We start from the raw sequence: 14,102 nt of genomic DNA on the forward strand, positions 1-14,102 counted from the left end.
TATTTAACTGTCATTATGTGTAAAAAACAATTACATGCGAATCAAACTGGTTTCATAGGTAAACATAGTTTGGACTTTCTGTTGGAAGGTAAATAGTGTTTTATCTTTTCTAATGCTAATGACTCCCTACTTCTACAGGTGTATACAAACCACTCCATTTTGTTTGCTGCATTGTGGGTAATTTACTATGTATTGTTTCTGTGAGTATCACACAATACTTACACACAATAATAATGCAACATTAATTAATACTGTACATTACATACAGTTATACGGTACAGAAAGCTATTGGGGTCAACTATAAAAATACCACACTAACATGAATTTGAAATTCTCAAATCCACCTTATTTGGTCAAAGATTGGATCCATTTACCACGTCAACAAGGATTGGGGTCACATGATCAACTTGCAGGCAGGGTCAAAGACTTCAAGGGGTAGGTTTAGATTGAAATAAAAAGAGAAAAAAATAACTAAGGACAAATAAGGCAAGCCTACCATTCTAAGATTGGAGTTTTGAGTTTGGCTTGCCTTGTAAGCTTTCCAGTTTTCAGCTATCAAGAGTCCAGCGTATATTTTTCCAACTGTTAGTCTTCCTTCGTTCAATTCTGAAATTCAAAAGTCAGTATAATGAAGTGACAAAGATCATGATAAAATCAAAACTAAAACAAACAGGTGATCATGCTACACACACTATCCAAACAATAATATTTTTTTTTTATTTTTTGCATATTCTGTGATTTTCACTATACACTTAAAATAAGAATTCTTAATGGTTATCATTGATATAGCCGAACAATATTTGAATACATACCATCATTTGGTGGAATTAATATAGGTAACATTTTCTTAGCTTGTACTGGCCAACAATGTCTTATAACATCTTTCATTTCGTCATCTTTCTTATCCATTTCTTCAGCTAAAATATAACATTGTTTATGTTCATAGAAATATGATTTGTATATTCTCATTATCATTTTCAAGGTAAAAATGTACCAGCCTTACAAACTATATTATCATTAAAATTCATGGATATATCAAAAATATAAATCCATGTATATTCTAAATATATTTAAATCATGTATTATACTAAGTCAAACAAAGATATATGTGTGCACATCTGGTTTGATTCAAAACTTAAATTTGTATAGATACATGTTTCCTTCACAGCAATGTACATTCTCAAATTATTTATCTCAAGTTTGAATATTAGACAGGACCATGTCACTTTTGTGTATCAAATCTAATTCGGATCCATTTTAAATAAAAAGTTTAATATTATGTTCAACTCTAGTGATTCATAACAAAATGAAACTTACCTGGGCCTACTTTTATCATCAAAGATTCTCTAATTAATGCAAATAATGTTGTTGTAAAATGTACTGTACCATCTTCTCTTATAGGCATATTCATCCGAATTAATTTCTATAAATATAAAAACACAAGTTGAAAATATACAAAATAATTCTTCTCTTATAATAAAATAGTGCCAAATCTCAGATGAAATGCCCAAAACTTAAAAACGTAGGCATATTCAAGTACTCTATTATTAAGAGAAGGATTATTTGTATAATAAATAATAATAATATAGTACAGAATTTCAGATGAAATACCAGTTATTTTGGAAAATTTGTCACACAAAATAAAAATTGTGCACTTACCCTATAGGCTAATCTGTATGGACATTTCTTACCAAAACCAACAGGGGGTTCCATATCTCTCAATACATCATACATATCAGTATAGTGTATTCTACCACTGAAATGATATTAATACATCAATACAGCAAGAGTATAATTATGTACATCAAGAGTGTATATACTGTTTGTAAGACATATAGAAATAGTCATAGGTAAAGAAGCAGAAGATATACGGATATATACTATTTCTGATATTTATTAACTCAACGTTTCACTTGCTCATACAGGCAGCGTTATCAAGAGAAATGAATAATAGAACACGAGTAACAACATATATAGTAAATTGTTAATTTTTTATTTACACGAGTAACAACATATATAGTAAATTGTTAGTTTTTTATTTACACGAGTAACAACATATATAGTAAATTGTTAGTTTTTTATTTACACGAGTAACAACATATATAGTAAATTGTTAGTTTTTTATTTACTATATATTCAAGAAATACTTTCAAATACGTGTCACAAACAGCAGAGTTCAATGATTTTGTGTAATAATTAAGTAGCAAATGAAATAAATGGTAAAAAACTTACGTAGCTGAAGGATCTATAACTGACCACATTCTAATATATTCATCTAAATGATGTGGTCCCAATATAGATGAATCTCTTGTTAAATAATCAAAATTATCCATAATAACAGCAACAAATAGATTTAACATCTACAAAATAATTATTATTATAATATAATTTATTTCAGGAAAATAACCTAAAATAAGTCATACTTATTATATATATGTTATATGTCAAAGTAAGTCACCAATGTCAACCAATAAATTTAGAAGTTTTGCTTCAATACGTAAATAGAAATATAAGAATGTCCTATACTTACTAAGAAAGAACAAAGGAAAATAAAGGTACAAAAATAAATATATGCAAAATCAAGACCACAGCTATTTTCTCGGTCTGTATCCCCAGGTGGGTAGGATTCAGGATCACAGGGTCTTCCATCTACACATGATAACATTATCTGCTGCCAACTTTCTCCTGTAGCGCATCTAAAATAGAATCAGATAATGAAGACTAAGTCAATAGACCTTTTTTCTAAAATTTATTTCAAACTACGATACTATTTCAGTGTTGTTTGGTATGTATCTAAATAATAGGGGTAAAAAACTGATAATCCTATTCCACATTTATTATCTATATTTAATACTGTGTGGACTGAAATAGATATGAGAGTAGTTATATAGCTATTTAACACTTACCTAAATAATAGTATTAACGCCTCTATGAATGTTCTAAAATTATTATGTCTATTTATACCAGTATCTGAATCAAGTTTAATATTTCCAAATACCTGTATAAAAACAATCAGTGGTAATATTTTAACAAATACTTACATAATGATTGTTTCAATAAAATGATTAAATGACTAAACAACTAATCATGTTTTGGTATTCATAAAACAATTCATAGATTGGTTTTTAAATAAAAGTAGTGATTTCTGTTGGCAACATTTTTTTATTCACCACAAAATTTGAATAAAATGTAGGTATGAAAAAATAGAATTGATACTGACCTGCATACCAATGATAGCCCAGATGAAAAACAACATTAAAATGAGGAGGCACACATAGGGTAAAGCCTGCAAAGAAAAGTAACTTGTATGGTTATTATCTAGCAAGTTTTTTTTAATTATTTAAGAACCAAAATGGAACAACCAAAACGAGTGACTTCTCACTGAAAAACATCCCTATACCATCAGCAAGTTCTTATACAAAATGCTTGATATTTCTTATAAATTAGAGTTGGTTATCAAACTTGTAAATTAAGAATTTTATGATTACCTTGAAAGACTGGAAGAATGTCCACAACAATAGACGTATAGTGTAACCTTGGCGTAATAACTTCACCAAACGGGCAGCACGGAATAATCGGAAGAAACCAAAACTAACAGATGTTACCTAGAAATCAAATAGATATTAATATAATAATAACCAGGTTTTTGATTGTTAAATATGAGCTCAATTCAGTAATTGCAGAGTGACAGTGAAACTCTGACTTGTAATATTTAGAGAGACTCCTGTGATGTAATATTTGACCCAGTTAGAAGTTTTGGACTGACCCAAGCTTTTCGGAGAATCGAACACATGTTAACATGGTCGCAGAGAAACTTTGATTTTGACTATCACTTGAATTGCGCACATATGATTATTACATCATTTATTCATTAACTCTAGCTTAATAACAGCTGTTCACCCAATCGAAGTCATCCAATTATATACAGACAATATCACCAGGACAATATCTATATCATATATAATATATATATTTCATATCATGATAACTTACTGATGACTCTGTTATAGAGACATCTATTATACTTCCTATTACTGTAGTAAAATCAAACACATTCCATGGCTGTCGAAAATAATTCTACAAAACAAAATATAGATCTGTTAAGTCAAATGCCTTAAACTATCAGTGTATATAATATGTATTAAGTAATATGTATGCTGCAATCAAATTTGATTTTGGAATATTTCTCTAAAGTGATTGTTTAAATTTTTCATGGAAATTAATGATTTTTTAAAACAATGAATATGAAGAATATTTCAATTAATTATATTATTTAAAATAATGTGTTCATATGAAGACAAGTAACAACAATATATTATAATGGTATAAAACAATTTGTGTAAGCATGCAATAATCATTACAGATTATATAAATCAATTGGGTTAAAAGTAAAAAAAAAAATAAACAAAACTAATTGAAATAAATAAAAATATCATGCAAATTACATTTGATTCAGAAAACTTTATTCTTTGTCTGCAAAAAATATGTTTTAGTCAATAAATCAAAAATTATTCAGCTTTTTTCAAAAATAAAATTTTCTGAAACTTATGACAATATCAAAAGCATTGCAGGATTATTACAATAACAAAACAATTTGGTCCTCAAAATAAGATGTTCCTTCACTTATAAGCTATAATGAGTCATTTGAATACAAGACTTCCTCAGGCAGTGACAACACCATGGACAAGATTCAAGTCATACAGAATAGTCAGGCTGAACTAAATAAAGGAAACAATTATATCTAGAACAATATGTTGTACAATATATCACTGGAAAACTAGGGATTGGGACACCATGTGCAAGATTCTCATTTTTCTTTTTAATTTGAAGAATTGTTTTGAATGAATCTTGCAGCAAGTGTCTAAATATAAGCAAGTACAATATCCAGAATGACTGTACACTTCTACTGAGTTGCGAACCTTTACTCCGAATGCACATAACTTTAGAATAAATTCTATGACATAACATCCAGTGAATATGCCATTAATTTTGCTAAGAATTAATGGTAACTCTTTAGTCTCCATGTCATGAACATTTTTATTTCCACGTTCCACCTGAAAATTAAGCAGGCACAAAAATGCATAAGAGTAACCGAGGATTCAAGCCACCTTTCCATGATATTTGGTAGAGAGATTAAACCATAGTTCTGACTCTCTACCAAACATCATCGTATTCTCCACAACCAAAAGAAATGGACCTTTCTCTTCACAACCAAAAAACTAACAATAAAATTGTGAGATGAAATGAATGGCAATCACACACCAAATTAATGTTAAAATTGTGCAGTGTCCATCATTGACAGACAAACTGTTATTAGTAAAATCAACAAACAAAACTAAACAAATCAAATAAAATCATCACCCAAAAATGTTTGAATTAAAGTTTGGATTTCGTGCGAGTCTTACCCTCGGGCCAAAGCCGAAAATTTTAAGCGTACATTCGATGGTAAACAGTATTGCAAAGCTCATATTTAAATATCGTTGTATGTCTTTATATACATCAGGTTGACCTACATACTATAGTTTTAAAAAGTCATAATAATTATTATTCATTAGGTGAAATAATAAAATAAAACAGAAATATCTAAATCATGACAATAGATTAAATATATAATACAGTCAACAAGAGAGGACTCAAATATGCTTTTCTTCCATTTCCATCAGAGTATAGATAAAATTGATGCTCAAAATAATTATTGAGCATTAAATTTTTCTTAGAAATTGATCTTATATCTTTTACTTTCAATTATAATGTCAGATGCTAGAAGACCTTCATAATAAATAACTTTTGTTCTCCAAAATGCATCTTTTAATGTTTCTTTACACTTTGAAAACTTCAAAGGGACATTTCCAGACTATGTATAATAGCAGATTTAATTCTCAGTTTTCAGTAAATCTAGGCCTACATTAAATATTAAGGGACTTCAAATAACTACTTATAAACTGATTCATCTTTCTTTTTCTACAACTGGATGCATTAATTTTTTAATCCAAGTGACATTCGTTAAAGACTGTCACAGTTAGAGTCAGACAAGTAGTATAATATATTAGTAGTCTAAACTACCAGTAACTTTATAATAGAAATTATGTTAGTTTGATTATCAAGTTATTGAAAATAAAATTTACTTAATAAATAAGAAGGGGTCTTTTCATCTGAATAAAAAAGATTATGAAAAGTTACAAACTTTGTCATGAAATTTGCAGATCTAACAAACAAGCAAAAAGATTTTTTCTTATTTTTTGCATATAGTATCGTCAGTTTTTATTGGAAACTACATAAATCTATCGAAAAATATCGTTATTTCTGAACTATGCTAATTTCTCATATCATCATATTTTTATGTTTAATTCTTAAATTCTGAAATTTGTACTCTGGGATAAAAGTAATAAAAAAAATAAATATTTTCAAAAAACACAAAATCTCTTACCTTCATCATTAAAACTATTGTATTTAAGGCAATTAATGTCATTATAAAATATTCAAACTTGGGTGATACCACTAACTTCCAGATTTTATATTTCACAGAATCTTTATTCTTTGGCATAAAACGACAATTTGGTTTAGCATTCAACACAAAATCTATACATTGTTTCTGAAAAGAAAAAAAAGAAAATAGCTTTTAGCAAAATGTTTTTTAACCCTCGCAATATTATAACTGTGGCAGTTAAGGGGTTAATACTTTTGCTCTTGCATTGTTCATATTCAAAATCAATTAATTTTGATCACACCAAAGTTTCTACTTCATAATAAATAATAAATAATGTTATGCAACTGATTTAGTTGAGTTCTTATCCAAATCTGACATACATGTAAAACAGTCTCTTCTTATATCAGTTTGTATTGATGTAATTGCAAACAAATCCAATGTCAGGTTTTCAATTTAAGAAAGTTACAGCTAGGCCTAGTTAACATTAAATTTTTTAAGATGTAAGCATAGATAGCTAAAAAACACTAATCTTTACAACAACTGAAAATGTTACCTGATTTTTATCTAAGTCTTGATCTATTAACTCATTATCTCCTTGTTCTTGGAATGTTATAATAATCAAGGCAACAAAGATATTCACAAAGAAAAATGGGAAAAAAATGAAGAAAACCACGTAAAATATGGCCATTTCCATGCTATTGCCTGGTCTTGGCCCAACTTCTTCATCTGTGGAATCCATGGAATGCTTCAAAATGCTGAAATGAAATTTTGTTATTAATCTAACAGTTAACCCATTTCTACACTTTCATGTTGATTTCAAAGATCTACATTTATCTATGCATATATAAATGGTCATATTTGTAACTGTGGCAATCAAATTTTCAACCAATGTATTATTTGCAATAATCAGATTTGCAATTACAAAGCAATCAAATTTGCTATTAAACTAAAAGTCATCAGATCCATGGCTTCAATGAAAATCAAAAGATATATGGTTATTATGAAAGTACATAGATGTATGATTGCTTTGAAAGGCATCCGATTTACAGCTAATAAATAAAGTCAATAGATGTATGATTGCTATGAAAGGCATCCGATTTACAGCTAATAAATAAAGTCAATAGATGTATGATTGCTATGAAAGTCAGCAGATTTACAGCTAATAAATAAAGTCAATAGATGTATGATTGCTATGAAAGTCATCAGATTTACAGCTAAAAAATAAAGTCAATAGACGTATGATTGCAATGAAAGTCACCAGATTTACAGCTAATAAATAAAGTCAATAGATGTATGATTGCAATGAAAGTCACCAGATTCACAGCTAATAAATAAAGTCAATAGATGTATGATTGATATGAAAGTCATCAGATTTACAGCTAAAAAATAAAGTCAATAGATGTATGATTGCAATGAAAGTCACCAGATTTACAGCTAATAAATAAAGTCAATAGATGTATGATTGCGATGAAAGTCATCAGATTTATGGTTACTATGAAAGTCATCACATCTTCGGTATTTTGAAAGTCATCAGATTTGCATCATTTTCTAAAATCAGAAGAGTGAGTAAAATTTACAAACCTCGGCCACCCTTCTCCTGTGGTAACAGTAAACAATGTTAATATTGCTGATACTAAATCATCATAATGGAAATCTTGTCGTAACCACTGCCGGTCTTTAACTGTAGGTACATTATTATTCCCTTCATAGTCAAAATATTGACCCCTACAAAATATATATCATTCATGTAATTTATCATACATATTCACTATTTTAAAAGTTTTCAAACTGACACAACCCAACTAGATCAAGAGAACATCAGTATTGTTTTAATTTGTGCTCTTCAATCAAGAATTTTTTTACTAATTTGTATATGAAAAAAATGGTCATATTTATATGTAGAATCAAAACATTTCATATTTATAAGCACAGCAAGAGATATTTTGTAACAGACATGGTCAGCAAGATGTTAAAGGAATATCATTGAGCACTTACTGGCACTCTTCTCTTGTAGCTTTTGATTCATCAGTACAGTAGAAAAATTTTCCTTTAAATAATTGTACAGCTATCACAGCAAATATAAATTGAAACAGAAAGTACACTATCAGAATGTTTGATACATTCTTCAGTGAGTTTACAACACAGTCAAACACAGCCTGAAAATATAATTACACATGATTACAAATACTTGAGCACTTGAATATAAAAACAAAATTTTACTGAAAAGGGTAGATATATAGACCAAAGTTAACCAAATAGAGACATTTGATTACAATGGGTTCTAATCTCAGTCAGCATGTTTAGGTCTGATGACTTTGAACAAGTCTACTCTCCTCATGAATCCAGTCAACCTAGCTGTGAAGGAGTACCGATAATCTGGGAAAAATCAATGCCAAGTACCAGCTGTTAAAGGAGACGTGTGAACTTAAGTTGTTAATCTTATAAAATATAGTTTTTTGTTTCTTTTATGAAAATCTGAACACTACATTTACCTTTAATTTAGGAACTCTGTTGATTGTTTTGAGAGGTCGTAAAACTCGAAGAACCCGGAGAGATTTGATTGTGTTTAAATTTTTTCCAGCACTATCACTGTAAAGAGAAGAAGCTCAAATAAGGACAAATTTCAAATTACCATTGAAACATTATTTGAATGGGTATGGTGTATATAGTAACAGTCAACAATCCTACTAATATCATTCTACCAAGCGACTAAAATGTTTAATGTTAAATCCACCTATGTACAAGTTCTTATCAATCAATTTAAATATAAACAGTATGATCACTTGTGGGTAAAAAATGTCTTAATTATAATGATTTGATGTTTATCAAATTTCATTATTGTATGTATAAAGAATATTATTTGTTTAAATGTGAAACAAGCATTCTGTTTTTTGTTTAATCCCAAAACCACCACATTCCATTACATTTGTAACACATTCACCTATATACACACTGACTGCCATTTAAAATCAAATGTGAGTATTTCATGTACAATTTTTTCTGTCTACTATGAGCATTTCAACCAAATTTTAAGTTTTATCACCCAATCATGTCTAACCATAATAGGATGCAGAAAATTTTTTCTAAATTCAATGCAGTTCGAGACACAGATCGTGTCATGCTTGGTTTCTATGAAAACAGACATCTAGAAATTACAAGGCAATCAGTGCGTTATTTTTCTTTCCCAGAAACCAAAATATTTTTCAAAATGTAAGTCTTACTGCCAGAAACTATTGGAATATGGTACTGAAATAATGCCTTAAACCAAAGCACAACATTTTCTGATTAAAAAAAATTGCCATAATTTGAATAGGCATTCTTTCCCTCAACAGCACTGTGAATTGCTCCATAAAAAATATACACAAACAAAAGGGAAGTAACTCCGATGGAAGGTTATTTCATCAGGACTTACCCAAACAGTTCATCACTTTTATTAGAGAAAAAGTTTTCATTCAAGATTAGATGAGGAAAAAGACAACATACAGTAAGAGTAAGAAAAGGTAATGTGTTCATTCTGAAACATGCAGACATTACAATTTCTTCTAGGTGACTTAATTCATTTTAGTCCAAATATTTCGGATCTTTGAAAATTATAATTTAAAAGTGCCAATACTAAAGTATTCCTCAAAAGAGCAAGCCATTTGACAGACTCATTCAAGAGTTACACCAGGTGTTTAGGAATTAAGACACCTACATATCAAAGATGACAGACTTAAAACTTGAAGTGAAGTTGTTTTGAGTTCATGCCCAAACTTACGCTGCAGACGCATTATCACTATTACTAGACAATGAAAAATGGAAGAATAAAATACAATAGATATCTAGAATTTTACTGACTAACATCATGCTTTGTAATTATTTCAGGCAGTGTTGACTAGTCTACTCTGAAATTCAATTCAGGACAAAGAATGTGGGCCTAATGATGCTCTAACGTCTGAGTGAAAATAGAACAGTATGAAAATATAGAAAAATTCATTACACAAAGGTCAAATGTCACATGTAGCAGACGACATAACACTATAAGAGAAACAACATGATAAAATGAAAGTATTGCATTCACGAGAACAGACTTACTTGAAAGCGAAGGCAACAAGGGCACAGATGACTACAGTAGCATCTAATATATTCCATAGATCACGACAATAGGCTCCTGGATGTAGAACTAATCCTAAATCTACAACCTGAAATTACATGTCCCAAAATATTAAAGAATGTCATTTGGCAAATTTAATAATAGTGCTGTGCCTTCCACTATCATTCTCAAAACACAATATAAATTATCAAGAGATTCTAATTTGAAAAATCAATCTTACCTTGAGTAACATTTCTATGGTAAATACTGCGGTAAAAACATAATCAAAATAACTTAAAATGATGTTTCTCTCCGATTTCTCCCGTACAGGATCTTCAGCAGCTAAAGCTACACTACTAGCACTAATTACAATCATAATAAATAAATCAAAATATCGTAGATTCACCACAAAATGACAAAAGCGACGTATTCTGAAAAGAAAAAAGAAACCAATTTGTTATTCTAAATAAAACAGTAATTGATACTTCACATTTTCACATGTCTTAAACAATACATTTTGTTTTTTCCTCAATAACCAATTTAAAATAGAAATTTGTATAACAACAAAAATAATTTGTTTTCGTAGAACAATTTTAAAAATATTTCCCCTATAATATTCAGTCGATATTATTATATATATATATTTGAAAATATACAAAGTTAATCGGTGAGCACCTCTATAACATTATTTGTATCAATGTATCAATGTATCAATCAATGTATCAATCAATGTATCAATCATAAAGTAATAAGAAGAATCTTACGGATTAGTTGGTCCAAATATAAAGAATGAGCTGTAAGGTAGCATTGGTTTAGGACCACCAAATGCTGGTTCATTGTCTTGTTGTCTTTGTTGTTCTGCTAAATGACCAATAGTTAGAGTACTGTTACTTGTGGCGCTTGCTGTAATGCAAAGATATATTACTTCTTAGTATATATGGTCTTGCCAATAAATTGACGATTCACACTAATGCCACAGCGCATTCCCTTCAATCAATATATAATCCAGTATGATGACAAAAAGTTATACACAAGTACATGGAATCAAAGAAATTACTCAAAGCTATAAGGAGATGATAATATCTCAAAGCTGTCTCAGAATGATAAAAAAAAAGAGTCCAAAAAGCATGAAAGCTCAGAATTATTTTAGTAATTTCACTTTCAATATTTAAATTGTTTTGAAGAATACATAAAAATACTTCTAATACAAGTATATATTTTGAGAAACACCACCAATTTCTCTAAACCTATTTCATTGGTAAAATATTAGAACAAGTAACAGTAATATATTGTTATAATATATGTTTAATATAAAATAATTATTTTAGTGACCAAAACTGACATGATATGAGAAAAAAAAACCTTGACCATAAAAACAAAAGTCAAATCCTGAAAATGAATATATTTAATGCACAATGCATAGAGCAAAGCAAATGTTTCAACCTTGAGTTTGTAGACGGCAAAAATATGAAAAAAAAGGTGATAGAGGTTTGTGAAAAGAAAAGAATATCTGCAAATGAGAACAAAACATTCCTCTATTTCCAGGCAGTCATCATTGTATCACATAGACAGTCATAAGTCACTAGATTGACCAATACAGGTTGAAAAATATAAAACTAAGTTTTGGGTGTCAGCAGGAAGGTCAAAGGTCTACAAACAAAGATTTAGTTCACTACTGTTCATGATTTGGATTAAGATTATGATTTTGAGATGGACTGTTATTCTATTACTGTCAGGTAGGTTAGAAGGCTTCACTCAAGTTTATTTGTAAAGATATAGAAAAACTCCAGCAATCCAGAAATCCCAAAATATAAAACCTTTCTTTGTTATGGACCCCTACCTCTTCGCCTTATACCTGCTAATAATATACCCTTTACAGGAGTACCGTCTGAAATATGAAAAGTGGCTTGTTTAAAATGCCTATCAAAGGTTATATCAAGTGGCTCCTTAGACAACTTTTCAGTTTCAATGTTTCAATTGAAATTCATAGTTAAAAGCATGTGCAGAATCATCAAGAGTTAAGTGCCCATTTTAAAATGCCATAAAAGTAATGAGAAATCAAGCATTTAAAATTCACAGTCAAGAGTAAATGCGGCTTTGAGAATATTTATGATTCTTCTTCAAAATGCTAATCAAATTTACAGTTAAAAGCAAGTGAAAATTGATCAACAGTAAAATGTGCTAATTACTAATAGCCAGAGGATACAGATAGTGCATTCATTACTGAATGTTGTCATTAAGAAATATTGGAAACGAGCAATAAGAAATGGCATTCAGAGCAAATTTGTTGAAAACATCAATAAGTTTTTATTATCTGAATTAAGTTAGTTGTATAAAAATAGCATGCCACCCAATAATATACCTCGCCGTCCAGGTAGAAGATACCCCTGTGTATACATGGAATCTGAAAACAGTGAATGATGATGATTATTGGTCTGAGTTTAGTATAGTTATGGACTAGTTTATAATAACCATGTCTGTGTTTAAGTCTGTCATCTCATTTAATAAAAGAAAAGGGATTCTCACTATAGTAAAGGGTTTCTAGCTACAGTAAAGGGATTCTAGCTACAGGAATGGTTGTGATTAAGGGTTTCTAGCTACAGTAAAGGGATTCTAGCTACAGGAATGGTTGTGATTAAGGGTTTCTAGCTACAGTAAAGGGATTCTAGCTACAGGAATGGTTGTGATTAAGGGTTTATAGCTACAGTAAAGGGATTCTAGCTACAGGAATGGTTGTGATTAAGGGTTTCTAGCTACAGTAAAGGGATTCTAGCTACAGGAATGGTTGTGATTAAGGGTTTCTAGCTACAGTAAAGGGATTCTAGCTACAGGAATGGTTGTGATTAAGGGTTTCTAGCTACAGTAAAGGGATTCTAGCTACAGGAATGGTTGTGATTAAGGGTTTCTAGCTACAGTAAAGGGATTCTAGCTACAGGAATGGTTGTGATTAAGGGTTTCTAGCTACAGTAAAGGGATTCTAGCTACAGGAATGGTTGTGATTAAGGGTTTCTAGCTACAGTAAAGGGATTCTAGCTACAGGAATGGTTGTGATTAAGGGTTTCTAGCTACAGTAAAGGGATTCTAGCTACAGGAATGGTTGTGATTAAGGGTTTCTAGCTACAGTAAAGGGATTCTAGCTACAGGAATGGTTGTGATTAAGGGTTTCTAGCTACAGTAAAGGGATTCTAGCTACAGGAATGGTTGTGATTAAGGGTTTCTAGCTACAGTAAAGGGATTCTAGCTACAGGAATGGTTGTGATTAAGGGTTTCTAGCTACAGTAAAGGGATTCTAGCTACAGGAATGGTTGTGATTAAGGGTTTCTAGCTACAGTAAAGGGATTCTAGCTACAGGAATGGTTGTGATTAAGCACCATATTCCTAAAAGAAGATTACTACAATCTACAAATTTACTCCTCTTTTACAATTCACAACACTGTTTATTTCAGAGGTCTATGTCATTGAGATTCTTAAATATTAAACATTGCAATTCAAATCTTAATATTGAGCAGTGAGATTCATTTCTGAAATATCAAGCATTGAGATCCTTTTCCTGTATTTTTTTATTTGAAAGAAGAGTAAATTTGATATTATAAGGTATAACAA

The 14,102-nt window shown here is 30.0% G+C and overlaps 2 protein-coding genes across 2 annotated transcripts; both read right to left on the reverse strand.

Moving 5' to 3' along the window:
• Window positions 1-394: 394 nt before the first annotated feature.
• On the reverse strand, window positions 395-4,079 carry LOTGIDRAFT_216444 (hypothetical protein; the record flags this gene model as incomplete). The annotated part of the gene is made up of 10 exons (XM_009058229.1): window positions 3,994-4,079; window positions 3,489-3,605; window positions 3,221-3,286; window positions 2,907-2,998; window positions 2,531-2,696; window positions 2,233-2,360; window positions 1,660-1,756; window positions 1,318-1,423; window positions 813-917; window positions 395-606 (listed from the first exon to the last, which is right to left on the reverse strand). Exons 3-10 carry the CDS (start codon window positions 3,254-3,256, stop codon window positions 395-397), a joined length of 942 nt encoding a protein of 313 aa, XP_009056477.1. The 5' UTR covers window positions 3,257-3,286; window positions 3,489-3,605; window positions 3,994-4,079.
• On the reverse strand, window positions 3,955-11,319 carry LOTGIDRAFT_120374 (hypothetical protein; the record flags this gene model as incomplete). Its single annotated transcript, XM_009058230.1, has 10 exons — window positions 3,955-4,077; window positions 5,406-5,516; window positions 6,428-6,592; window positions 6,981-7,182; window positions 8,009-8,152; window positions 8,423-8,583; window positions 8,920-9,016; window positions 10,502-10,608; window positions 10,741-10,930; window positions 11,264-11,319. Coding segments are annotated over 10 exons (1,356 nt in total), but the record flags the coding sequence as incomplete, so codon positions are not given.
• Between the last annotated feature and the right edge of the window lie 2,783 nt (window positions 11,320-14,102).

Source organism: Lottia gigantea, assembly GCF_000327385.1.
Source record: "Lottia gigantea unplaced genomic scaffold LOTGIsca_33, whole genome shotgun sequence".
Taxonomy (NCBI): Eukaryota; Metazoa; Mollusca; class Gastropoda; family Lottiidae; genus Lottia; species Lottia gigantea.